Source organism: Anabrus simplex, chromosome 1 (genome assembly GCF_040414725.1).
Source record: "Anabrus simplex isolate iqAnaSimp1 chromosome 1, ASM4041472v1, whole genome shotgun sequence".
NCBI lineage: Eukaryota > Metazoa > Arthropoda > Insecta > Orthoptera > Tettigoniidae > Anabrus > Anabrus simplex.
The window spans coordinates 559,895,471-559,921,253 of NC_090265.1; the positions used below are offsets into that span (position 1 = coordinate 559,895,471).

Here is a 25,783-nt window from a genome sequence, read left to right on the forward strand (position 1 = left end):
TTAACATCTTTATATATTGTATCACTTTTCACATTTTTATGTTCCGAATTTTAATAACTGACTTAACTTTTAACTTCCACTTTTAATTTAGTTGTATTGTTGATGATTGTGTTTAGGCTGCAGATGCCCTTAACTGAGAGTGAAACATGTCCCATGTAACTAAGAATCTATTTATGTAACCACTATAAGTGAAAATATAAGTATTGAATAGGTGGAACAAATTAAAACACCTTTAATATTGTTAAACTGTAAAATTTTCAATACGGACCTAAAATGAGGTTTATAACATGTAATAGTGATAACCATACCTGCCAACTTCACAAAACCACAAATTGGGAGATTTAGATATGAAAATCAGGAAAAATCAGAAGGAATCAGGAGATACAATTGGTAAAAACTGCCTATTTTACATGTCTTGCGCAACACAGGAATTCTATGATATATAACACTTGTTGTTGTTGTTTGAGTCATCAGGCCATAGACTCGTTTGATGCAGCTATACATGCCACCCTATCCTGTGCTAACCTTTTCATTTCTACGTAACTATTGCATCCTACATCTGCTCTAATCTGCTTGTCATATTCATACCTTGGTCTACCCCTACTTATAGTCTCAAAACCCGACTGATGCTATACGAGGCTACAAGGCTAAAAATTACACACTCTATTCCCTCATAGGAAGTATCTGATAAGTATTCTGAAAATAGCACGAACTCCTACTCCATACGTGTGAATCAGTCATGCACTTAGGTGCCATTACTTAGCAAATGCATAGATTAATATATTGCATCACGTGCCCGCGCGATTACACGAAGCCCATTGGTATTTTTATCATGTAATAAATTAAAATTCCCCAGAATTGTCTCCAAATGGCTCCTAAAAACCCTAGAAAAGTCACTAATCCCTATCTTTGACATGTTACTAAATTACTAAACAAAGACCCCAAAACTGGCGTCTAGTCTCTAGAATCGACTAGACTGTTGTGACACTATAAATTGAGGATAATTATGTCCATCTTTTCAATACAAAAACAATGTGACGTCATTAACACATCACATATTTATTACCTTTCAAACATTGGGACCGGTTTCGGCATTATTTGTATGCCATCATCAGCCATAGGAAACTTTGTGACAAGGCCTAAGTACAATATTAACATAACTTACAACATACATATATATATATAATATATATAAAAATTGAACATATTCTTACATGACTATTAAAATTTGGTGTACACCATAAAACCTTAGATTAAAATTGGTAGCATATTTTATGCGACATATTATGACTTATTTCCTTTATACAATTATTTGACTAAAGTTAAAGCTTTTTGTCAGTTTTTATAAATGTTACAAAATGTTAATTGAGCATCCAGATAACAATTTTCAATCTTTAAAAACTTTTATAACTACTAGGCGTTAAAGATAATAGTGCATTTGTTTGGTCAAAAATACTAAATGACATGCATTAAAATGAAATCGCCTACTGTCAGATTGGAAAACAGTGACCTATTTGTACTAGGTATGGGGATAAGTTACATTACAAGTCTTTAGTAATTCTATATCTTGCGTTTATATAGTTTGGTTATTTAATAACAAGTCGAATAAAATGATAAATTCGGCAGATATTTTAAACTTTAAAACATTAATTGTCCATTATAGAGGTCCCTTTTTCAGTGAAGATATATAGTGAGCAAAACAGTTCCTCTTAGAATTGATTATAGGTTCACTCTGTTTTAGGTGGATTTTGGATTGAATAAATTTCTTATTTCGTAATATAATGTCGTTGAGCAATGTTCGTATATGTAATATTCCGTCTTTTATGCTAATGTTCTTAAAATGTAGATCGACTTGATAGAAGTGGACTGGTGACCCGGAATTTCTTGGACCATTACATTCGAGGTCTTTGAGGTTCTAGAAATATCTCGATCCAAGACAGTCCTAAGAAGAGAGATATATATACTATGTATTAGCGTAAGAATAACTAAGTTTATTTAATAGGCATTATTTTCGTTTAAGTTGAAACTCGCCTTAAGCACTATGTTGTCGAGAATGAAGCTGGTGAGGAACTGTCTACCAGAAAGGCAGAAAGCAGACTACGAGTATTAGAAGAGGGGCGGAGCATGTTATGTAGGGGAAGGGGGATCGCAGTAATGCGAGGTTATTGGTCGGGAGGGCGTGGATTGCGGAGGGGATGGTAGATGAGCATATTGCGCACCATTTTGTGTACTGGTTGATTTATTGGTCTTTTTAGATTGTTGATCACTGAAATGAACGTATCAAACAATATCGTGGGTTTTTCGGATACCTCATTCAGATTATAATTCGGGTTAAAATACTGATCTAATGATATGAAACATTGTTCCGTTATGTCAAGTAAGGGCCCTTTTTCCATTATTTCTACGACGTCAATATCATGGTTGATGTCAAGAAAACTATGTTTATAGTCATTTATGTGTTGTCCTATAATTGAAAATCTCCTGTATTTAATGGCGTTGACATGCTCATTATACCTAACCTTAAAGGATCTCCCTGTTTGTCCAATGTATGTACTATTACAGATGTTACAGTGAAATCTGTATACACCCGATTTATCATATGGGTTTGGTGCGTTGACTAGTTTAGCGTTATGAAATATGTCAAGATTTCTGTTGTTGGTTTTAAAAGAGATGTTGATCTTTTTCTTGAAAATTTTTGTGATTCTATAGACATTAGGATTAAATGTGAATGTTGAGTAGACTTTTGGTCTAGTTATTTCTTTTTGTAGGTTTGATTTCGGTCTGTGCTTGAACTTATAAATTATTCGTTCTATGAAACTACGATTATAGCCGTTATGGGCTGCAATGCTACGTATTGTTTTTAGTTCTCTATTTAAGTCTGATTTGACGAAGAAGAAATTGCTATTCTCTCCAAAGGTCCCAAGTATAATTGGCCAAACTATAACTTAGCGAACATGACTAAACAACTAGTAATAGAAACAGAAGCGGCTATCAACAAAATACCTATTGATACTCAGAATGAGGTTAGATATGAACCAAAGAAACAATTAAATGTATTCTAAATGCACCAATTTACACTACTAATTCAACGCAACACGAGGACCGGAAAAAGATCCTACAGCTTAAGAATAAGATTACAGACACAAAAACCATCATCACCAAAGCAGACAAAGGAAACACCACTGTTATAATGGAAAAAACTGATTATATAACCAAAGCAAAAAACTTTTTTACTGACAGTTCTCTTACAATAATAGAAAAAGATCCAACCAAATCTATTCAAAAACAGTTAAAACAGACACTAAAAAACATAACCTTCCTGTTGACTGATAGCAGAAAAAACAAGCTGATCAACATGAACCCTGATCTCCCCATGGTCAAAGCCCAACCAAAATTCCAGAAGGAAGGAGTACCTATACGTCCCATAGTAAATTTTAGACCAAGCCCTCATTACAAGACAGCGCAATTTATACAACAGTTCCTAAGAAAACACTATACTTTTCAAGCAAACAAATCCGTGACGAACACTCTAGAATTAGTTAAAAAACTAGACAACTTTAAAATGCAACCCCATTATACAAAGCATTCATTTGATATCATCAACATGTATGCAAACATAAAACCAGAAAAAGTACTACCAATAATTTCAAAAAACTTACGTACTCACAGCAAACTCAGTCAATTAGAAATAGCAGATTTTATGACCATCCTTCAACTGTTAGTTAATAACAATTACTTTACATTCGACAAAGTGATATACAAACAAGATGGACTGGCCATGGGGTCACCAGCGTCTGGCATTTTGGCTGATATATATCTAGATTTCCTGGAACATACTAGAATAGAAGATGATAAGAAATTTAATAACATTCTCTTGTGGGCCAGATTTGTTGATGATACGTTTATAGTTATGGACCAGCACATTTCAGACGCACCTACCACCCTGGCACACCTTAATAATATTGATCCAGATATTAAGTTTACAATAGAATTCAAGGACAACAGGGCCCTTAACTTCTTAGATTTAACAATCACTCGGCTTCCGCATTCCTTTAAATATAAGATCTATAGAAAACAAACACACACCGCTACAACCATTCATAAGGACTCCATACACCCACCCAGCCAACAGCGAGCAACCTATAATAGTATGATACACCGGGCTTTTAGCATTCCCATGTCAAAATCAGACTTAAATAGAGAACTAAAAACAATATGTAGCATTGCAGCCCATAATGGCTATAATCGTAGTTTCATAGAACGAATAATTTATAAGTTCAAGCACAGACCGAAATCAAACCTACAAAAAGAAATAACTAGACCAAAAGTCTACTCAACATTCACATTTAATCCTAATGTCTATAGAATCACAAAAATTTTCAAGAAAAAGATCAACATCTCTTTTAAAACCAACAACAGAAATCTTGACATATTTCATAACGCTAAACTAGTCAACGCACCAAACCCATATGATAAATCGGGCGTATACAGATTTCACTGTAACATCTGTAATAGTACATACATTGGACAAACAGGGAGATCCTTTAAGGTTAGGTATAATGAGCACGTCAACGCCATTAAATACAGGAGATTTTCAGCTATAGGACAACACATAAATGACTATAAACATAGTTTTCATGACATCAACCATGATATTGACGTCGTAGAAATAATGGAAAAAGGGCCCTTACTTGACATAACGGAACAATGTTTCATATCATTAGATCAGTATTTTAACCCAAATTATAATCTGAATGAGGTATCCGAAAAACCCACGATATTGTTTGATACGTTCATTTCAGTATCAACAATCTAAAAAGACCAATAAATCAACCAGTACACAAAAATGGTGCGCAATATGCTCATCTACCATCCCCTCCGCAATCCACGCCCTCCCGACCAATAACCTTGCATTACCGCGATCCCCCTTCCCCTACATAACATGCTCCGCCCCTCTTCTAATACTCGTAGTCTGCTTTCTGCCTTTCTGGTAGTCAGTTCCTCACCAGCTTCATTATCGACAACATAGTGCTTAAGGTGAGTTTCTACTTAAACGAAAATAATGCCCATTAAATAAACTTAGTTATTCTTACGCTAATACATAGTATATATATCTCTCTTCTTAGGACTGTCTTGGATCGAGATATTTCTAGAACCTCAAAGACCTCGAATGTAATGGTCCAAAAAATTCTGGGTCACCAGTCCACTTCTATCAAGTCGATATACATTTTAAGAACATTACCATAAAAGACGGAATATTACATATACGAACATTGCTCAACGACATTATATTACGAAATAAGAAATTTATTCAATCCAAAATCCACCTAAAACAGAGTGAACCTATAATCAATTCTAAGAGGAACTGTTTTGCTCACTATATATCTTCACTGAAAAAGGAACCTCTATAATGGACAATTAATGTTTTAAAGTTTAAAATATCAGCCGAATTTATCATTTTATTCGACTTGTTATTAAATAACCAAACTATATTAACGCAAGATACAGAATTACTAAAGACTTGTAATGTAACTTATCCCCATACTTAGTACAAATAGGTCACTGTTTTCCAATCTGACAGTAGGCGATTTCATTTTAATGCATGTCATTTAGTATTTCTGATCAAACAAATGCACTATTATCTTTAACGCCTAGTAGTTATAAAAGTTTTTAAAGATTGAAAATTGTTATCTGGATGCTCAATTAACATTTTGTAACATTTATAAAAACTGACAAAAAGCTTTAACTTTAGTCAAATAATTGTATAAAGGAAATAAGTCATAATATGTCGCATAAAATATGCTACCAATTTTAATCTAAGGTTTTATGGTGTACACCAAATTTTAATAGTCATGTAAGAATATGTTCAATTTATATATATATATATATATATATATATATATATATATATATATATATACATACATGTTGTAAGTTATGTTAATATTGTACTTAGGCCTTGTCACAAAGTTTCCTATGGCTGATGATGGCATACAAATAATGCCGAAACCGGTCCCAATGTTTGAAAGGTAATAAATATGTGATGTGTTAATGACGTCACATTGTTTTTGTATTGAAAAGGTGGACATAATTATCCTCAATTTATAGTGTAAATCTAGATTCAATACGGACCAAAATGAAGTTCTTAACTTTAAATAGACTGTTGTGAACAAACACACAGTACGCGAGAACAAGAAATTGACAACAATTGATATACACGTCCCGATATACGTTTCAATAAACATTGCACATTCGCGCACATTTCTCGTTAATACACGTTGATCTTCCATTTGAAAGTGGCCAATGACCAAAGGAGTTCCGGCCACTTGCTTACTAAGCTAAAATGGCGGGATTTGGAAACAAATGTTTGAAGTTCACCAAAAAATAACCTAAAATCGGGAGAAATAGTAGAATAATCGAGAGACAGGAAAAAATGTTGAAAATCGGGAGTCTTCCGCCTAAATCGGTAAATTTGGCAGGTATGGATAATGAATCAATGTGTGTAGAGAATACCATGGACCCATGTTCTTCAACACGTGCTGAAGCAGGGTTGGCCAATCACAACTCGAGTGTGAGTGACCAAAGTGCTAAGAATAGTGCAAGCAACCATGATAGTTTCTCACACAGTGAATGGGACGTTCAAGGATGCAGGAGGGTCAGATCTGAAACTTCTGGAATTAGAGTTGAACTGCAGAACATTACAGAGCCCGAAAAAATTTACAGATATTTCACTGTGTGACCTAATAGCTGAGCAAATTAATTTGAATGCTCAACAAAAGAATCAACTCAAAGTTACAGGCTGGAAAAATGAAAAGAAGAAGTAAAGACAAAGAATGGGTACCTGCAAATAAAAATGAAATACAGCTATTCTTAGCAATTCTGCTTTTATTTACAGAGTATATTTCATAAACCTAATCTACTGTAAGTAATTATTTTTCAAGGAATCGTTTGTTGGCTACACCAAGGTTTGTTTGTTTTTGTTTTTTTCAAAAATGATATCGGAAAAAATTGGTTCTTTCTCCTTCCGAAGTTTCTACATTTTTCTGGTTTATTTATTTATTTATTTGGCGTATGATGAATAATGACAACCTATAAACTAATTTTTCTGGTAAGACATATACTGTAATAAGGAGGTGCACCAAAAATTTATGAAGTGAAAAACCAGTTTTTGACAAACTATTATCTAAATTTAAAAAACTCTTATATTCTGGACGGTCGTATACCTACAGAAGTCTACTGCTGTGGAAGGTTTGCTTAGGTTGGAAAGTATTCGTTTTGTAAAACATATCCCGCTTTAGGATGGAGTCTTGCAAGCTATGTGAGGCAAGCACAGGGTATGTGTGGAACATGCTTTGTTATACTGGTAAGGAGACCGAGCTGTCAGATGACGTTTGTGGGAAGGACATATCTCAGTTCAACTAAGTCATCTAAAATTTTGTTTACATTTATTGAAGACGTTTTTAATAAGGGATACCTTATTGCTCTGGACAATTATTACAGTAACCCAGAACACTTTAATGTATTGAATGATCTGAACACTGATGCTGTTGGAACAATTATCCTAACAGGAATGGACTTTCTAAGGATGTCATGGGGAAGAAAGTGAAGAAAGGTGAGGTGGTATTTTCTTTCAGGAACAAACTTATGGCTTTAAAATGGAGAGACACGAAGGATATGTGCATGTTAGCAGCATTCATGATGCAGAAATGCGAACAGTACAGGACATGAAAGGCGAAACAAAGGAAAAGCCGGTAGTATGCATCAAATACAATGATGTCGGGAAGGAATTTTGCCGACCTAAATCCTCCAACAAATACCAGGAAACACGCCAGCAAGAGGTGTGTGGTCTGCGTTTCGAAGAAAGAGAGACAAGACACTCAGTATAGCTGCAACGTCTGTGATGTTGCACTGTGCCCAGGCCCATGTTTTAGAATCTACCATACCGTTGAGGACTAAGCAGTAAAGACTGAAGTGCAAATAGTGTAAATAGTGTGAAGTGAACATAGGCTATTACAAGAATAAACTAAGGCACTGTAACCCTGGGATATTTAAGCTGGAGGAGCCTATGTTTCGGTGAGTGAAGCTTTGAAAAACAAAATTCTCATTTGAATGCTTTGTCAGTGTATCAGTTTTCATTATTTTCATTATTAGCATTTATTCTACTACGATATAGACCACAATACGTCGAATGATGTGTTCTGTAGGACAGCTACATTTGTTTTGTGATCCTGCTTTGAGCGCAATAAGAAATGTGGCAATCCTTGTGTGTTCGTGATTGGGATATCCAATAATGTTCTATGAACACAGGGTCATTTTTAGATCCCTTATTCCTCTTGTTTTTCTCCACTAATGCTACTTCAATAACGTGGGTATAATCATCAGTAGGTTTTGTCATTGCAGCTGATAAATTTAGAGTTTCCATGTTTACACCCTTCGTTGATAGGACACATCATTCTTGACCACTTTTTCCTGAGATGCATTATCAAGTGAAAAAAAAAAGAAAAAAGTTATTTGAATAGTGGAATATATGCCATTTTTTTCCTCACATATCAGAAAATTAAAACTGCACTACTTGTCACACATCATAAAACATTTTTATGATCCGTATGAACCTAAATAAGAGAGACAGACCACAGACTTAAAAATATTTTACTTGGAGTAAAAATACTGCTCCCTACTTGGGTGAAATATTTTTGACGGTTTTCGTAGCCGAGGTGCCAAAATTTTGTCCCACAGGAAGTATTTTATGCGCCAGTAAATCTACCGACATGAGGCTGAGCACCTTCTAATACTACCAGACTCAGCCAGGATCGAACCTGCCAAGTTGGGGTTAGAAGGCCAGCACCACAACCGTCTGAGCCACTCAGCTTGGCAAAGATTCAGAGGATAACAGTTCCCCGCTTGAGGGGTTAATACATATATTATACATGTTTTAAACAAAAGTTCAGAACTATTACAATTTTTTTTAAATTAAAACAAACACTACTCTAATATATAAATGATGTTGCATCTTATCCATAGTCAGAGTTTAGTCTCCAATACTATGGCTAAGCTATTCAATCTACTGTTCTTCCAATACTTCACACTGTGAAGAAATCACAAGCCTGTATAATCTAGATACACCAATGGATTCTCTCTTTTCTTCTGGTCCAGTTCATTGCTTTTGTATAAAATTGTTAACATATGAAAGGTCATTGAGAAAAAGATGAATTCAGAGCATTGGAAGTCCCCTAGCCCTGAAAAGTCCATAATTTTACAACTCATTAATGTTACATGAAATAAACGTCATCATAAAGCATGTATTACCATAAGTATATACTTGTGAAATCCTTAATCAAACACTCCACCTTTACAATACAATTCTATTTTATTTTATTTAAAGACAACATTATTAAAATTCGAGACATGTTCCGTCCTCTTTTAGGACATCCTCAGTCGAAAACATACAAGACACTTTTAAACATAGCAAGGACATTGAACACTTTAAATGTTGACTGAAAATTCAAAATCACATGCATCCAATTAAAATGCAACGTATTTGACGTCATGTTTAAAAATATTAAAAATATGAGCATTTTTAAAATAACACAATTTGTGATCTTTAGTGTGACTGTCATTATGATGAAACAGTTATGCACCCATTGTTAACTGCTGTAAAACTATTGGTAGAATGAACAGGCTCGATGTAAATCTTAGTTACATCATGAGTGAAGTGACTAGTAGGTGGAATCTCAGATTCGAATTGCACAAGTTGGTTGAAGGGTTGTCAGAGATTCCACCTACTCATCACTTCACTCATAACGTAACTAAGATTTACATCAAGCCTGTACATTCTACCAATAATTTTTACAGCAGTTAACAATGTGTACATAATTCATATTGACGTTAACACCCAAGATCACAATGTGTGTTATTTTAAAGATGTCACCCAGGAGTTCTTTTACAAGCTGGTGCATCTACTGACATGAAGCTAGCATGTCTGAACACCTTCAAATACCACTCGACTGACATGAGCAGAATCAAACCTGCAAACTTGGGCTCAAAACGCAAGTGCTTGGCCGTGATAGCCACATGAGAAGTTGCAGCTGTGACTTCTGCAGAATGATTCATACTGCCAGCATATCTTGTGGCTTCCTTTGTGTGGCAGAAGTGGTGAAAGCAAGTCATCCAAAGGTAATTTTGTTGATTTCTTGACTGAAGAAGGCTATCCTTAAAGCAACCAAAAGAATGACACTGCTATCTAAACCTCTTCTTTCAAGATGAGGAATGTGGTTGCAGGCAGAGTATTATTGTCAAACTTTTGACTTTGAAGAAAGTTCTGCACTTAATTTGATTCAGAAGAGGTGCCTGCCTCAAATGAAGTTATAAAAGTGCCCGTGAAAACTAACTTACATAAAAACTACTTCTATACTTAAGTAGCAATCTTTTCTCAATCAAGAGTAAAAACTGACAGCTTTGCTTTTATGTGATGGTTTGCTGTCTTATGAATATCTCTACCATGGTTCATTAGTAAAAATTAAAATAAAAAATAAAAAACACAATAAATATCAGTATACATAGACTAAAAAGTGAAAAAATATTACCTGTAGACTCTGCACAGTGAATTTAGCGATGAGCTGAATTGCTTCTGGGTAATTTTCAACCATGACTAGTTCACCCAGCTGGTAGTTTGACTTCAGTCGAGCCAAGAGACGGCAAAACTCATGGTAATTCCCAGGGTCACTTAACCCCTACAAACATAGGGGTAATCGATCATTATCCTAAACAATATTTCAAATTTCTTAAAAATGTACAATAAGTTACTCCTTCATTAATGTTAATTCAGCACTCAAAACACAGTTTCATATTAGAAGCATGTTAACCTTTTGCAAATATATAATCACTTGAGATAGTACTTACAAGCCAAGGAAACTTTAAAAGCTACAAACCAAGAAAACATGAATTGAAGGGAATGCTTTCAGAAACATTCTTTGATAAAGAACAAACTGAATATGGAGGTAAAGTTTGTTGAGTATAAAACTAAGATCCGTGTTCACCAAAGAGCTAGATTATAAGATAAAATCAACTGTAATTTAATCGGTGATATGTACAGTTCATGGTTTACAGTGTCCTGAAATTCAAAATTTAACAGCAGGATTATAAAATTAGAATTTAATAGCACTTAAGCTTTAATGATTTAGTATTTTGAAGCAAGGTGATAAAAGGAAGGATATAAAGTAAAATTACATGAAACTTAACCATTTGGAGGAAATAATTTTTTAAATCATATTATTACAGGTACTATTTTATCATACTCCTATCCATTATTACTAAAACATAAACTTTAAAAAGAAGAATGCTATTAAACACTACAAAGAATCGTGAAAGAAATACAGAAAAGAAAAGTGTGAAAAACTCAATACAGTAAAATCGGTGAAGTTGGCCACCTCTGTAACATGAACACTTGTTTTAACTGACCACATTTTAATGGAAATGGCAAATTTGCTTTTGGTTATATGCAGAATTTACTCTAAGTTGACCACTTGTCTAACTTAACCCTTGACCACAATCTGATATTTTATATAATTTTTCTCCTGTGTAACTTGACTACTATAACACTAGTTGTTAAAAATCTTGTGCAGTCCTATACAGAAATCCCTAATAATTGCACCAAGGTTAACTTCCAAGTCTGTCTAAGCACTTTCACAACCACCCTTGTGTCTAAATGTAGCTATTGTTCTGTATTAATTGCACTGTATTGAACTTCATTTACTAAAATGCTTGGTTTTAAGTTTACTGCAAACATTCCAAGAGTGCACCATGATTTAACAAACTAAGGTATTCAGTAGTTTTAACTTTTGAAACAGGAGTGCAAAGTGTTGAATGGACTGACTATAGGAAATTCTAAACTTGTTAGATATGAGCCTAAGAAGCAAAGTTACAGAATTTTGTATTGCAGAAACTTCTGTTGTTAACATAACAAGAGGCAATAAATCTTAAAAGCCTGGTAAGAAAATTGCAGCCATGAAAGAAAAAGAAAATGAGGAAGACTGAAAATGAAGAAATGAATGAAATATCGTATGGCTTTTAGTGCCGGGATATCCCATGACGGGTTCGGCTTGCCAGGTGCAGGTCTTTCTATTTGACACCCATAGGTGACCTGCGCGACGTGATAAGGATGAAATGATGATGAAGACAACACATACACCCAGCCCCCGTGCCATTGGAATTAACCAATTAAGGTTAAAATCCCCGACCCAGCCGGGAATCGAACCGGGACCCTCTGAACCGAAGGCCAGTAGGCTGACCGTTCAGCCAACGAGTCGGACAATGAAGAAATAAATAAGAAAACATACAGATTCTTTGAAAAATGCAGTGCTGTGGACATTTCAATAACAGGAACCATGCTTCAAATGAAAGCCAAGGAGGCTACTCAACATCTTCACATCAACAAATTCCAGGCAAGCAACAGGTGGCTGGAATCTTTTTGTTCACATCATAACATCAGATTTGGATATTTAGTGGAGAAGCAGCAGGTGCCAACCTAGCAGTGGCAGAAAACTGGAAGGGTGAAGCTGCCTGATTTGTGAAAGTTATTCACAAGAGGACATTTGTAACATAGTTGTGATGGGACATTTTTGTAGACATGCAAACACAAAAGCTTGTTATTTATTGTGTAACAGTTATTCACAAGAGGGCACTTTTAACGCACTTGAGATGGGACATTTTTGTTGACATGTCCCGTATAAAAGCTTGTTATTTAAAAGTGAGAATGGGAGGATGGAGTTAGCAAATTAAAGAGTGCTTTGCTGTGCTGGAGCATAACATGCAAGAAATGAAAGCCTGTTGTAATATGCAACGCTGCTCAACCCTGCCTGTTAAAAAATACTGACTTGAAGCATTTGCCAGTCGAATGGAAACCTAATAAGAAATTGCGGCTGACTTGAAACTTATTTGAGGAGTGGTTTATTGAATTAAACCTGTCAATGAAGAAACAAAATTGAAACAACCTATTATTTGTAGATAATACAACAAGTAATAAGAAATATGTCAAATGTTTTCATCGTGCACGACTTTGAAAGTGGCATTAAGAATCCTGTACAAACTGATGATAATGTCTATGTCTGTGAAATTATAGTTTATCTTCCTGATAGTTTTACGTAAGATTTAGCATCTACAACAGAAATTGTGTCTTTAGATGACATTTTATATTGTATGAAGAAGTGGCCATCACCCTGGAAGTTGTGCTGCAAATAAGGTTGGGTGAAAGTGATGGGGGGGGGAGAACCCACAGCGATGACGGCAATGAAATCTCTGCAGCAGAGAAAGAAGTAGATTATACAGTTTCAACACACAGTGAGGCCCTGAAATATGTCGACCAATAAATGAAATATTAATGTGAACTATGCCTTTGCTGGCAGGATGTAGTGTTTACGGTGCACTATGTCTTCTGGTATTGGCTAGAATAAATTTGTTACTTTCATTGACTTGTCTCAGTCTCATCCTTGGCTTTGACAATATGAAAGTGACCGAGGTATGAGCGATGCCAGTAATGCCATTCCTTATGCAGCCAGTCCCTGTTATGAATGGTGTGAAAATATCGCTCATAGGGTCGGTTGGTGCATGCATTTCAGTGGGCTTGGCAGACTGATATGCAATAGCAACTTCTGGCTCAGTGAGGAAAGCAACGGGAAACTACCTCACTCCTCACTTCCCTAGTATGCCTCTTCAGTGACACCTAGGCTATCTATGACAGCTGTTGGTGGAGCTGTAGAGGATCAAACCAGCCTTCGGGCTGAATACCTAACATACATACATACATACAATGTGAACTATACAAATGCTGCTACAATTGACTTTACGTCGCACCGACACAGATAGGTCTTATGGCAACGATGGGACAGGAAGGGCTAGGACTAGGAAGGAAGCGGTCGTGGCCTTAATTAATATACAGCCCCAGCATTTGCCTGGCATGAAAATGGGAAACCGCAGAAAACCATCTTCAGGGCTGCTGACAATGGGGTTCGAACCCACTATCTGTTCAACAACAATAAAGGTGTTTTAATTTAATCCACCTATTCAATACTTTTATTTCCACTTATAGTGGTTACATAAATAGACTCACAGTTAAATGGGACATGTTCCACTTTTAATATTAGTTGTACTCTTGATGATTGTTTTTAGGCTGAAGATGCCCTTAATTGAGGGCGAAACATGTCCCATTTAACTGTGAGTCTATTTATGTAACCACTATAAGTGGAAATAAAAGTATTGAATAGGTGGATTAAATTAATACACCTTTATTGTTGTTGAACTGTAAATTTTCAATACGGACCAAAAATGAGATTTATAACATGTAACCCACTATCTCCCGAATACTGGATACTGGCCGCACTTAAGCGACTGCAGCTATCGAGCTCGGTGCAAATGCTGCAAAAGGACTGTTTGGATTATAAAAATGCACTGAAACGAGGATGTTTAAATCTTCGAAGTCATGAAACAAACATATATGAACGATTTTTTCCAAAACAAGTAGGCATATTGTACCGTAATTTCACAAATACAGTGGGTATTACAGGCCAAATGCAAACTTTGTTTTATTTACTTATTTCTTTATTTCAACTTTCCCAAACTGGAGATTGCTCCTGAGGACAAAGTATACAAAAAAGACAAAATGTATATTAAAAGTAATTTCCATTTTTCAATAATGATGATGATGATGTTTAAAGGGGCCTAACAGTTAGGTTATTGACCCTTATGGTATGAGGTGTAATGAAATGTAAATTAAAACTTCAAAATGTATCCACTGACTAGAATCTAAAACGAATGATGACAAAATGATCGTGAAACAAATATAATCAGTGGATCCAATTCACAATGTCTTTTTTACTGGGATGATGCTTATTATCTAAAGGGGTCCAAAATCTAGGTCACCAGCCCCTCACAATGGTACTAATTACTAGTAAAGCAGAACCATGGTGTTCCTCCTATAGTGGTACTAATCACAAGTAACACAGACTCATGGTGTTTCTCGCACGGTGGTACTGATCACAGGTAATACAGACCCGTGATATGTCACACACAATGACACCACTCGCAGGCAACAAAAACCCCTCACAAGCAACATAGACCCATGCTGCTCGTCACATAGTAGGACTAACCATGGGCGCCAGTATTCCCGTGATGTTCTTCACTTGGTGGAACTAATCACACGCCACCTACACTCATGGCGTCGCTCACATACTGGTACTAATCATAGGCAACGCAGACCCTCGGTGTAACACACATTATGGTAACGCCCACAAGCAACACAAACCCATGGTGTTCCTCACATAATAATAGTACTCTCAGGCAATGCAGAACAATGGTTTTCCTCGCCTAGTGATCCCAATCACAGGCGTCAGCCAAACCCACGGTGTTTCTCATATATTAGTATTAACTTGGCAACGTAGACCCATGGTGTTTCTGATAAAGTGGTACTGCTCATGGGTAACACAGACCCATTCTGAACACAGTGGAACTGACGAGTGGAATACACATGATGACCTCTATCACAAGCAACACTCAGACCCATACCAATCCTTACATAATGGTACTGCTCCTATATAACGTAGACCCATTCTTTTCCTCGCAAGATGGTACTAGTTGCAGGCAACGTGAACTCCTGGTGTTCCGCATGTAATGGTATTAATCACAAGTAATTTCATGGTTCTAATATCATCATCCCTTGGTCGCCCATTTTAGTCAACCCTTACGACAGGCAGGGAATACCGTGGGTGTATTCTTCGTCTGTTATCCCCGACCCACAGGGGGTCATTTTCAATAAATTACACTAATATGTATTATTATTATTATTATTATTATTATTATTATTATTATTATTATTATTATTAAATTTATGGCCAAACTGGACCACAGGAGTCATTCCATGTTCACTTTTGCTTAGAAGGTTGTAATGTCTGGTTCTTGTGATCTGCCCAGTACTATGACCAAAAAAGGTCAAAATATGTACCAAAGAAATCTTAGCCAAGCCTTAAACGTGTTTATCTGGAACTCGTCTGCTCCCAGGAGAGTGAAAGAAGTCTTTATCTGGAATTTTAAATTATATGCTTTTGCGACCATATTTTAGATTGTGTTTGTAATATTAGCCGATGTGTATATACAAGGCTCTTAGTTAGGCTTAACACCGAGATTTGAAAAGAAAAAGAAGAAAGCTGTTGCTGCTAAGCACAATTTCCACAGTGAAGTCCTTTTCAGAAATTTGTTGACATTGTGAATGTTCATGTTTTAGCTATTATAGACATTACTTCCCCAAAAAAATTTAAATGAGTGTAAAATAGAGTCATAATTACTAAATAGTGTTGATGAATACAGTACTAAAGAATAACTGATAATGGGTGAAAAAGTGAAATTTTTACGAGTGAGAATAATGTAAGTGACCAGGCAGATTTAAACAACGAGTACCTAGGTTTCATTGATGGGATTAATTATCAGAAACTCTGCCAATGTCCCGTCCCAAGTCCGGAATGAGAAAGGAGGAGGGTTGGCTAGTCTGGTACCCAGCAGTAAAACTGCTAACACCGAGTATAGGGCGGCAGAAAATAACCTGACTCCCTAAACGGATCAACAGCTTCGGGCGGATGAGCTCCCTTAGGTGGGGTGATGGTCCCCTCAGTGGAGGAAATTACACTGGAATCCATCACTTGAACACCCAACGACAAACAAGCGGAGGAGGATCGTCACACTTCGGTTCCCAACGGTTGTGGAGGCGGATGAGGTCATGCCAGACGGACTGGCTGTGAAGGTGCTACTAATTCATAACTGGAGTCTGCGGCAGTCCGTTGCAATCTCGGTGCCTAAACCTGCAAGTCTCATCTCGTATGTGCCGCAGGATATGGCTTCCAGACCATAGTGTGGGGGTCACTTCCTGACAAGTTGGGATCATCCTTAAACAAATCCATACCAGTGGCACTTTTCCTGCTACTTTCTTCACTTCGGACAAGTCCAACGGCGAAGGGGCAAGGATGGTGGAGCCAGGTTTAGGGTAAACCAGGAGCCTCTAGGCCGGACCTGCACATTGGCGGCAGATGTGTGATGGTCGTCTTCATGAGACCCTGTGACTACACAAGAATTCGGTCCAGCGTCTGTCTGGGCAGCGCTATTTAGGACCACTGCTGCCCACCCTAAATGGGGAAGGCCCTAGAAAACATGGGCTAAACATTGGAAGTCACCCTGTCGCCTGGCTGGACAGCTGCTCCCAGTGGGTACCCACATACGGTCGAAATCTGGCAGATGAATGTAAAATTATAATTGGATCTGGAATGTCAGAACAAAGCTTGATAACGACAACAGTGACAGACAGGAGAGAAGAACAGCTCTTACCACCCATGAGCTTGCTAGACTAAACATAAGACGTCGCTGCACTGAGCGAAACTAGACTATCAGATGAAGGGAAAATCGTTGAGTCCAGATCCGGGCTATACCCCCTTTCAGAAAGGGAAGGAGGATGGAGAGAACCGTATTCATGGAGTTGGATTCACAGTTAAGACGAAATTGGTAAATGACCATCAGCTCACACCCATTGCATTCAGTGAAAAGCTCATGTCACTCCGTATACCACTCTCCGGAGATAGGTTCATCACACTCATCCCTGCATATGCTCCCAATCTGAAAGCCGACGAAGAGAGTAAGAACCATTTCTACCACCAGCTGAACTCCATCATCACCAAGATAGCACCATCAGAAAAACTGCTACTACTTGGAGACTTCAATGCCAGAGTGGGAAGGGATAATCGATTGGAAAGTGTAAAGGGCAAACATGGTATTGGTAATTGCAATGCCAATGGTCTGCTACTTCTCGGCCTGTGTGCAGAACAACTGTTCATCACCAACACTCCCTAACCGTTACAAGACCATATGAATGCACCCACGATCTCAGCACTGGCACATCCTCGACTACGTCATTACCCGACAGTGTAACTGCGATGAGTATTGATGATTGTTGGACAGATTACCAACTTCCATTGGAAACCAACTGTGCATCACCCAAGTAAGCCCCGACGCAAGTTTGCCACTTTCAAACTCTCGGATAAATCCACATCGCCAGGCTTCCAAAATGTGATCATGAACCGATTGGCAAGCAATCCAGTACGCACAAATAATGTGGAGCGAGAATGGTCAACATTCCAAAGGGCTATCAATGAGTCAGCCGAGGAAATAATCGGCTATGAAAAAAGAAAAGAGGTAAGACTGGTTCGAGGAAAACAATGAAGAAATTCTGAGCCTTAACGCCAAACGGGAAGCCCACCTATCCCTTCTTCAAGATCCATCATCCAGTGTGAAGAAAGCTGTGTTTCAAGATCTGAAACAGAAATGTCAGACTCAAATAAGAGAAATGAAGAACAAACAATTGGTGGCAGGAGAATGCTTTAGAACTCCAAAGACTATCTGATGCCAGAGACATGCGGAACTTCTACGCAGGAATAAAAGAGATCTAGGTCCATCTTGCTCTTCAATTGGAACTCTGAAAACAATTGATGATGGTGTTAACACTCTTACTGATGGTAGAGAGACATCCTGGAGCACTGGAAGGAACATCATTTCATTCTTTTAAACCGAGCCTCCACTGCTTCCGATGACTTTCTATGGGACGTGCCACAACTCCCCCCACCCTTAATCATGGATGGCGATGTCACCAAATTATTAGGAATTCTATGTGGCACTTGATAGGATGAAACCTAGGAAAGCACCTGGACCAGACAACATCCCTCTGGAACTAATTCAGGGTGGAGGCTTACCCCTGAAAACAAAGCTCTTTACCCTCATCCTCTCAATTTGGGAAACCGAAAAAGTACCCTGCGATCTCAAAAATGCCAATATCATTACTATTTTCCAGAAAGATGACCGTAGTATGTCACAATTATCGTGGCATTTCTCTGCTGTCCACTGTAGGTAGCCGCCTGCAAGTCATCTCCGAGAGGACTCTACCAGAGTCTCAATGTGGTTTCTGAGCCTCGACAGGTACTGTCGACACAATCTTTTAGGCACGGCACTTGCAAGAGAAATGCATAGAACAACAGAAGCCTCTCTATATTGTGTTTTATGACCTGGAAAAGGCCTTCAATAGTGTTCAGGGACTCGCTATGTGGGCAGTTCTGAGACGCTTTAGCTGTCCTGAGCATTTTGTGGGCCTGGTGCAAGTAGTGATGGGATATTCGATTCATTCGATTCCATTCATGTTACTGAATCGATACAGTGATCTGATTCACAGAACATTAGAGTCACCGTTCCTGTTACATCTATGTAGTGTCTGCTGAAAAGGTAGCAGCAACAACATTCAAAGCTTGCTGCTGCCATCTGGTCTCCATTCTATGAACTGCTTTCCTACGCATCATCTAGCTTTCAGATTCAGGTTTCTCCTGGCAGCCACCTCTTCACATCAAATTTTGATGTTACAAAGCCTTTCCCCCCACAGTGACAACTCCATTCTACTTCTTTTTCTACTGTATTTCCCATATCTATGGGGTCGTGGGTGCAAACTGTGTCGCACATGTGGATATGGCCCTGTTTTACGGCCGAATGCCCTTCCTGATGCCAAACCTATATGGAGGGATGTAATCACTATTGCGTGTTTCTGTGGTGGTTAGTAGTGTAGTGTGTTGTCAGAATATGTTGGAAAAAACACAAACACCCAGTCTCTGGGTCAGAAGAATTAATCAGACGCGATTAAAATCCCCGACCCAGCCGGGAATCGAATCTGGGACCCTCTCAACCGAAGGCCTCAATGCTGACCATTCAGCCAATGAGTCGGACAGTGACAACTCCATTAAATAAGTATATAGAATTAGATGGAAAAATATATGTACGTACAATCATCAGTGATCTGCATTTAGAGCTGTCGCCCAGGTGGGTGATTCCCTATCAATTGTTTGCTTAGTCTTTCCTTAAATGATTTTAAAGAATATGGAAATTTCATTGTATTCGTGGTAAATACACAATACAAAACAAATAAGTTAAAAATGAATTGCATGAAAAAATAGGCACTTGTGCGGTACTATACATGCTTACGGTACAAAACTTATGTAGTTAATTTTTTTTTCCTTTTTTTTTTGCTAGGGGCTTTACGTCGCACCGACACAGATAGGTCTTATGGCGACGATGGGATAGGAAAGGCCTAGGAGTTGGAAGGAAGCGGCCGTGGCCTTAATTAAGGTACAGCCCCAGCATTTGCCTGGTGTGAAAATGGGAAACCACGGAAAACCATTTTCAGGGCTGCCGATAGTGGGATTCGAACCTACTATCTCCCGGATGCAAGCTCACAGCCGCGCGCCTCTACGCGCACGGCCAACTCGCCCGGTATATGTAGTTAATAATAAGAAAGCTAACTGGCATAACTCAACTTATGGTTTTCCCTCAGTTCTCTGAAAGTCACAACTCTATTATATATACAGAATTAGATGTAAAAATGCCTGTGTTCGCAATAAGTAGCCTACATATTCAATATAAATAAAATAAGTTGCTTTATTCACACCGGCACAGACAGGCCTTATTGCGACGATGGGCTTGGAGTGGAAAGGAAGCGGTCATGGCCTTAATTAACGTACAACTCCAGCATTTGCCTGGTGTGAAAATAGGAAACCACGGAAAACCAACTTAACGGCTGCCGGCGGTAGGATTCGAACCCACCAACCCCCGAATGCAAGCTCATAGCTATGCGACCCTAACTACATAGCCAACTTGCTCGGTCATCTTTGAAAATATGACTCTTTCTATCAGTACAGGATTTTTTAAATCGTCATATTTTGTATAGGCTACCCGAGATGCAGAGTAGCCCTGTGGTTTTCTGATTCAACATCTTTTTATTTAAGCCACTGCACCAGTCAGCTCACTTACCCACTGTCCACGTACACCGGTGATCTCGTGATTCGATTATTGAAATCTTGTGCAATGATGCGACATACGAACTGAGAAAATACTGAGCGGTTCTTCCCAATATAAAAAAGACAATTTTGAGTGGTCATGAGCATGATTTATAGTCATAAGGTAGGCTAGAGAGTTGTTGAATTAATTGTCAAATGTCAACTAAGTTATAATACTAATTCATTAAACTAACAAATAGAAGAACCTAATACCCTACCTATTTACTAGCTAGTTACTTCATAATTATGTTTTGACAACCTTTTTAGCACTGCAAATAAATCCATATATTATTTAAACCTCCCTGTAAGAAGAGGACAGAGGATGCAAATGGGTATTATTTACAAGTGAGCTGACAGCGAGACCCCATCATGGCGTACGATTCTTTCAGTGTGCTATGGCTCAGTATGTCTTGCCCTCAGCAGAAGTTCAGCTCACCGCCAATGTCCACTTGCCGATATAAACCGTGTGATTCACAATTAAGTATTTATTTATTTTCCACCTAGTCGATACAATGATTGCTTAAGGCAATTTTTAATGGTCAAAAGTGGTACATGTTTCGTATATTATCAACATCTTCAGCCACATAACACTGTTTAGATGAAAAATATATAAATTGACAAAGTAATGCTTCAGAGGAAGTGTCCTTAAAATTAACATAAGATTGACAACATTAAAACAAACAAAAATTTTTGTTTCATTTTTCATCTAAATAGTGTTATGTGGCTGAAGATGTTGATAATATACGAAACATGTACCTCTTTTGACTTAAAAATTGCCTTAAGCAATCACTGTATCGACTAGGTGGAAAATAAATAAATACTTAATTGTGAATCTATTGAAGTGCGATGCGGACCATGAAGCTGATTTTATGTAATAAACCGTGTGTGTGTTGTGTCTCACTGAGCCGTGATTGCGTGCGATTCTTTCACTGTGCCATGGCTCTGTATGTCTTGTCCGCAGTGGAAGTGCGGCTCCCTGCCAGTGTTCAGTGTGCCGGTAATGAACCGTGTGTGTGTTTTTTGTCTCACTGAGCCATGAGTGAGCCACTCAGCACTGTCTGCCACGAGTCAACTGAATCATGTGCCGTGAGCTTGCCATTCCTGTGAATCTATTCATTCAGACACTTGAATAAATCGATGCACTGCTTCGAACCATACACTCAGTAGCAAACACTACGTGCAAGCACTTCATGATGGTATGACTGGACAGATTCTCCATCACAACAACCATTCCCAATCACACATGGATTGAAACAGGGTTGCGTACTTGCTCCAACTCTGTTTGCCTTGCACCTGGCGGCCATGCTTTACCCCCGGCGTAGAGATTAAATACCGCTTTAAGGCTCTTACACCTGAGGAACTGCAACAGTCAATCAACAGTTTCAAGGATGCATATGATCTTTTTGGCCTCACCATCAACGCCAAAAAAAAACCAAGATGCTTGCTCAGCCTGCAGCAGGGACTAACATTCCAGAACTTAACATTACCATCTCAAACAACAAACTAGAACATGTAGACCACTTCACTTACCTTGTCAAAGAGCTGTACTTCAGAACTGGATGTGGAAAACAGGCTTCGTCCTGCCCATGTGGCCTTTGGCCGACTATCACACAGAGTCTTCAGGAATAAAAACCTTACATTTCGTATAAAACTAATGGTGTACCAGGCTGTAGTCATCTCAACACTTCTCTATGGCTGCGAAACGTGGACCTTATACCGCTGCGACATCAAAAAGCTGGAGCGCTTCCACCAGCAAAAACTACACTCCATCATGAACATCAAGTGGGAAAACTACGTCTCTAATGTTGTTCTCGAGAAAGCATGTGCTAAGAGTGTAGAAGCATTGGTCGTTGGCCATCGCCTCAGATGGGCAGGATAGGTGCGCCGTTTGAATGACACCAGACTAAAGGGCCAGATCCTCTCTGGTGAACTTAGCTCCGGTTCAAGACCATAGGGTGCCCCCCAAAGACATTTCAAAGACCAAGTGAAACAAACCTTAAAGATGGCAGAAATAAACCCACAAACCTGGGAAGCACTTGCCAAGGACCGTTTACTTTGGCGGCAAAGCATCTGTGCTTCTGTTCAACACTTCAAACAAGAACACCGCTGGCATAAAGATATTAAGCAACAGGAACATGAACTTCGCCAAACCCAGCCAAGATCTCCCCCATCCCTCAGGTGCGCAGTGTGTGGATGTATGTTCTACGCAAGAATTGGCATGTACGTCAAAGTTTAAACACAAACTGCTGTGAATTGAAGTGAGCTATTAGGCAGGAAATGTGTTAACTCGGAAACAAGTAACTGCCACCGCCGCCGATGAATTATCAGAATTTGACAGAAAGTCAATTATAGTGATAAGGAAAGCATGGAATGGTATGAGGTCACAAATCAGGATCCAGGACCACAAACAATTCTAATTTACAACATAAATAAAAGTTTTGATTTGCTTCCCATTTTGACACATGTACTGTTCTTGGCATATATTTTTATTAATTTCTCAATTTCAATAATTATACTGTAGTATTAGTGATCATGAATTAAGAAGCAGGCAAGAAAGTAAATTACAACCAAGTTTTGTGTATGTAAAATAAATATAGTGTTTTGTGACAAGAGTCAAAACTACTGTACTGTGTGGTGTGCCTTGTGCCACTGTTGCACAAAAACATGCAGTTCAGTATTTATTTATTCAAAAATAAATGGACACCTGCAATTTACTCTGATGAAATTAGGTATGAATGACTTTGGTTAAGTATTGAAAGATGGACCCGTAAACTCAAATTCTTTATGAATTAAAAACCAAGAGAGGTCTAACCTCCGAAGAATGAAGTTATCGGCAAACGAGGTGGACCTTGAAGGGCATTAAATTAAGACTTCCTAGGCCTTGCAGAGATGATACTATCGCAGTTGGAAGAGATCAAGAGCTGACCAAGGGAGGTTGGATAGGAAATATAAAAGTGGAGAGCCTCACACAAGTGAGTGGAAGCAATGTCAGGCACAGCTAGACACCCCCCCCCCCCCTTGTCGCCAACCCATGCTTCCAAGCCTTGAGTCCTTGGGGCCCATCCCCTGGTCACCTCTTATGACAGACAAGAGACACGGTGGATGTATTCTACTGCCCCCACCAAGCCAGAACATTCACTGTAGTGGTCTTGCCAAACCATGAACAAGCCGTTTCTTCATCTTCTACAATAATTTTGTAGAAGGAAGCCCATTTCTCACCTGGCCATATGAAAGCATGGTGCAACTGACCATGCAGATCTTAAGCATTTCTCAGAAGCAACCACTCCTCACTGCCCATAACCTTGCCAGTAATTTTCCATGGTATGTCCATGATCTCTCTTACTTGATCAAGCCACCTTTCTGCAACCCGTCCTCGTGACCTTGTGCCAGAAACTTTTCCTAGGACATGAATGTAACCAAAGAATTGCACAACCTGGCATAGACTTTCTCGTATTCCAATTTCCCAGATGACAAAATAATTTGTTCACATAGCTGTCCAAGGGATTCGCAACATCCTTCTCCAACACCACATTTCGAAGGCGTTGATTTGGTCCCTGTCTTTAGCTTTTATGGTCCAAGTTTTGCAACCATACAAGAAGATCAAGAACACAAGTGAATGGACTAATCTTTCCTCCTTATTCATAGATATTGCTCTATCTTGCCAGACTATTTTTAATTTTGCCATAGCTGTACATCCTAGAATGATACGACGTTTGATTTCTTTTTTGCAGCTATCCTCGGCTATTGAACAAAGATAAGGAAACTGACAGACTCTTTCGAGATTGTTCAGGTGCTGTGGCAGCTGAATCTCTGCACCTTTGTTGACAATCATTAGTTTTGTCTTGCTCCAATTAATTTCCATGCCAAGATTGTGACTTTCCTGTTGTACACGATCCATTATCTCAACAAGCTCCTGTACACTGCTGGCTAAAAGTGTGGTGTCATCTGCAAAACGGAGGTTATTAATTCTCTTCCCGCCAATCGAAAATCCTCCTTCCCAACTGTCGAAGGCATGCCTCATGATATATTCACCATAGATGTTAAACAATTAAGGGGATAAGATGCATCCTTTTTTCACACCTTTGGAGACTTTGAAACTTGATGATAGATCACCATCAACTCTGACTTTGTCCAAGTTATTATCATATAAGCCTTTCATAAGTGAAATGAGATGAGATGGAATTCCCACATCTTCTAGAACACACCACAACGTTGTCCACAAAACACAATCAAAGGCCTTTCGGTAGTCAATGAAGCACAGAAACAAAGGAATGTTGAATTCATTTGCTTTTTCAACCAACTGACTAATATTTAGAATCTGTTCTCTAATTCCTCTTCCCTTGACAAAGCCAGCCTGTTCTGATGAGAGCTGATATCTAATGTAAGGCTTTAAACGTTCATTGATAATATGCAATATTATTTTACTTGCATGCGATATTAGTGAGATAGTTCGATAATTCCTGCAGTTCCTTGTTGATCCCTTTTTTGTGAAGTGGAATGAAGATAGGAATGAGCCAGTCTTGTGGCCATACACCACTGTCCCATATCTTGTTACAGATGAAGTGCATTAAATGTACTCCTTCTCCCATTTCCTTAATCATTTCCCCAGTGATGCCATCACTTCCTGATGCTTTATGATTCTTCAGGTGTTTAATTGCATCTGTTACTTCTCTCCTCAGTCTTGAAGACTCTGGTTCTGAGTTAGATCGATTAGGGATGTACTTATTGCAAACATTTTGGTAGTCACATCTGCATATAGATTTTCACAGTATCTTTTCCATCTTTCAATGGCCAGTTGTTTTTCTCCATGGGGGTACCATCTTCATCTTCCACAACCCATGAACAGGGCTTGAAGTAGCAGGTAATTTTCTTTACCTTCATGAAGA

The 25,783-nt window shown here is 38.3% G+C and overlaps 1 protein-coding gene across 5 annotated transcripts in view; it reads right to left on the minus strand.

Annotated features, from left to right (window-relative positions):
* The window catches only part of Ranbp16 (Ran-binding protein 16), a 360,844-nt gene that overhangs the window by 199,017 nt on the left and 136,044 nt on the right, over positions 1 to 25,783 (minus strand). For all 5 annotated transcript variants that reach the window (XM_068225077.1, XM_068225075.1, XM_068225076.1 and 2 more), the window contains exon 7: positions 10,584 to 10,730. In XM_068225077.1, coding sequence (XP_068081178.1) covers positions 10,584 to 10,730 — 147 coding nt within the window. The remainder of the gene's footprint in view (positions 1 to 10,583; positions 10,731 to 25,783) is intronic.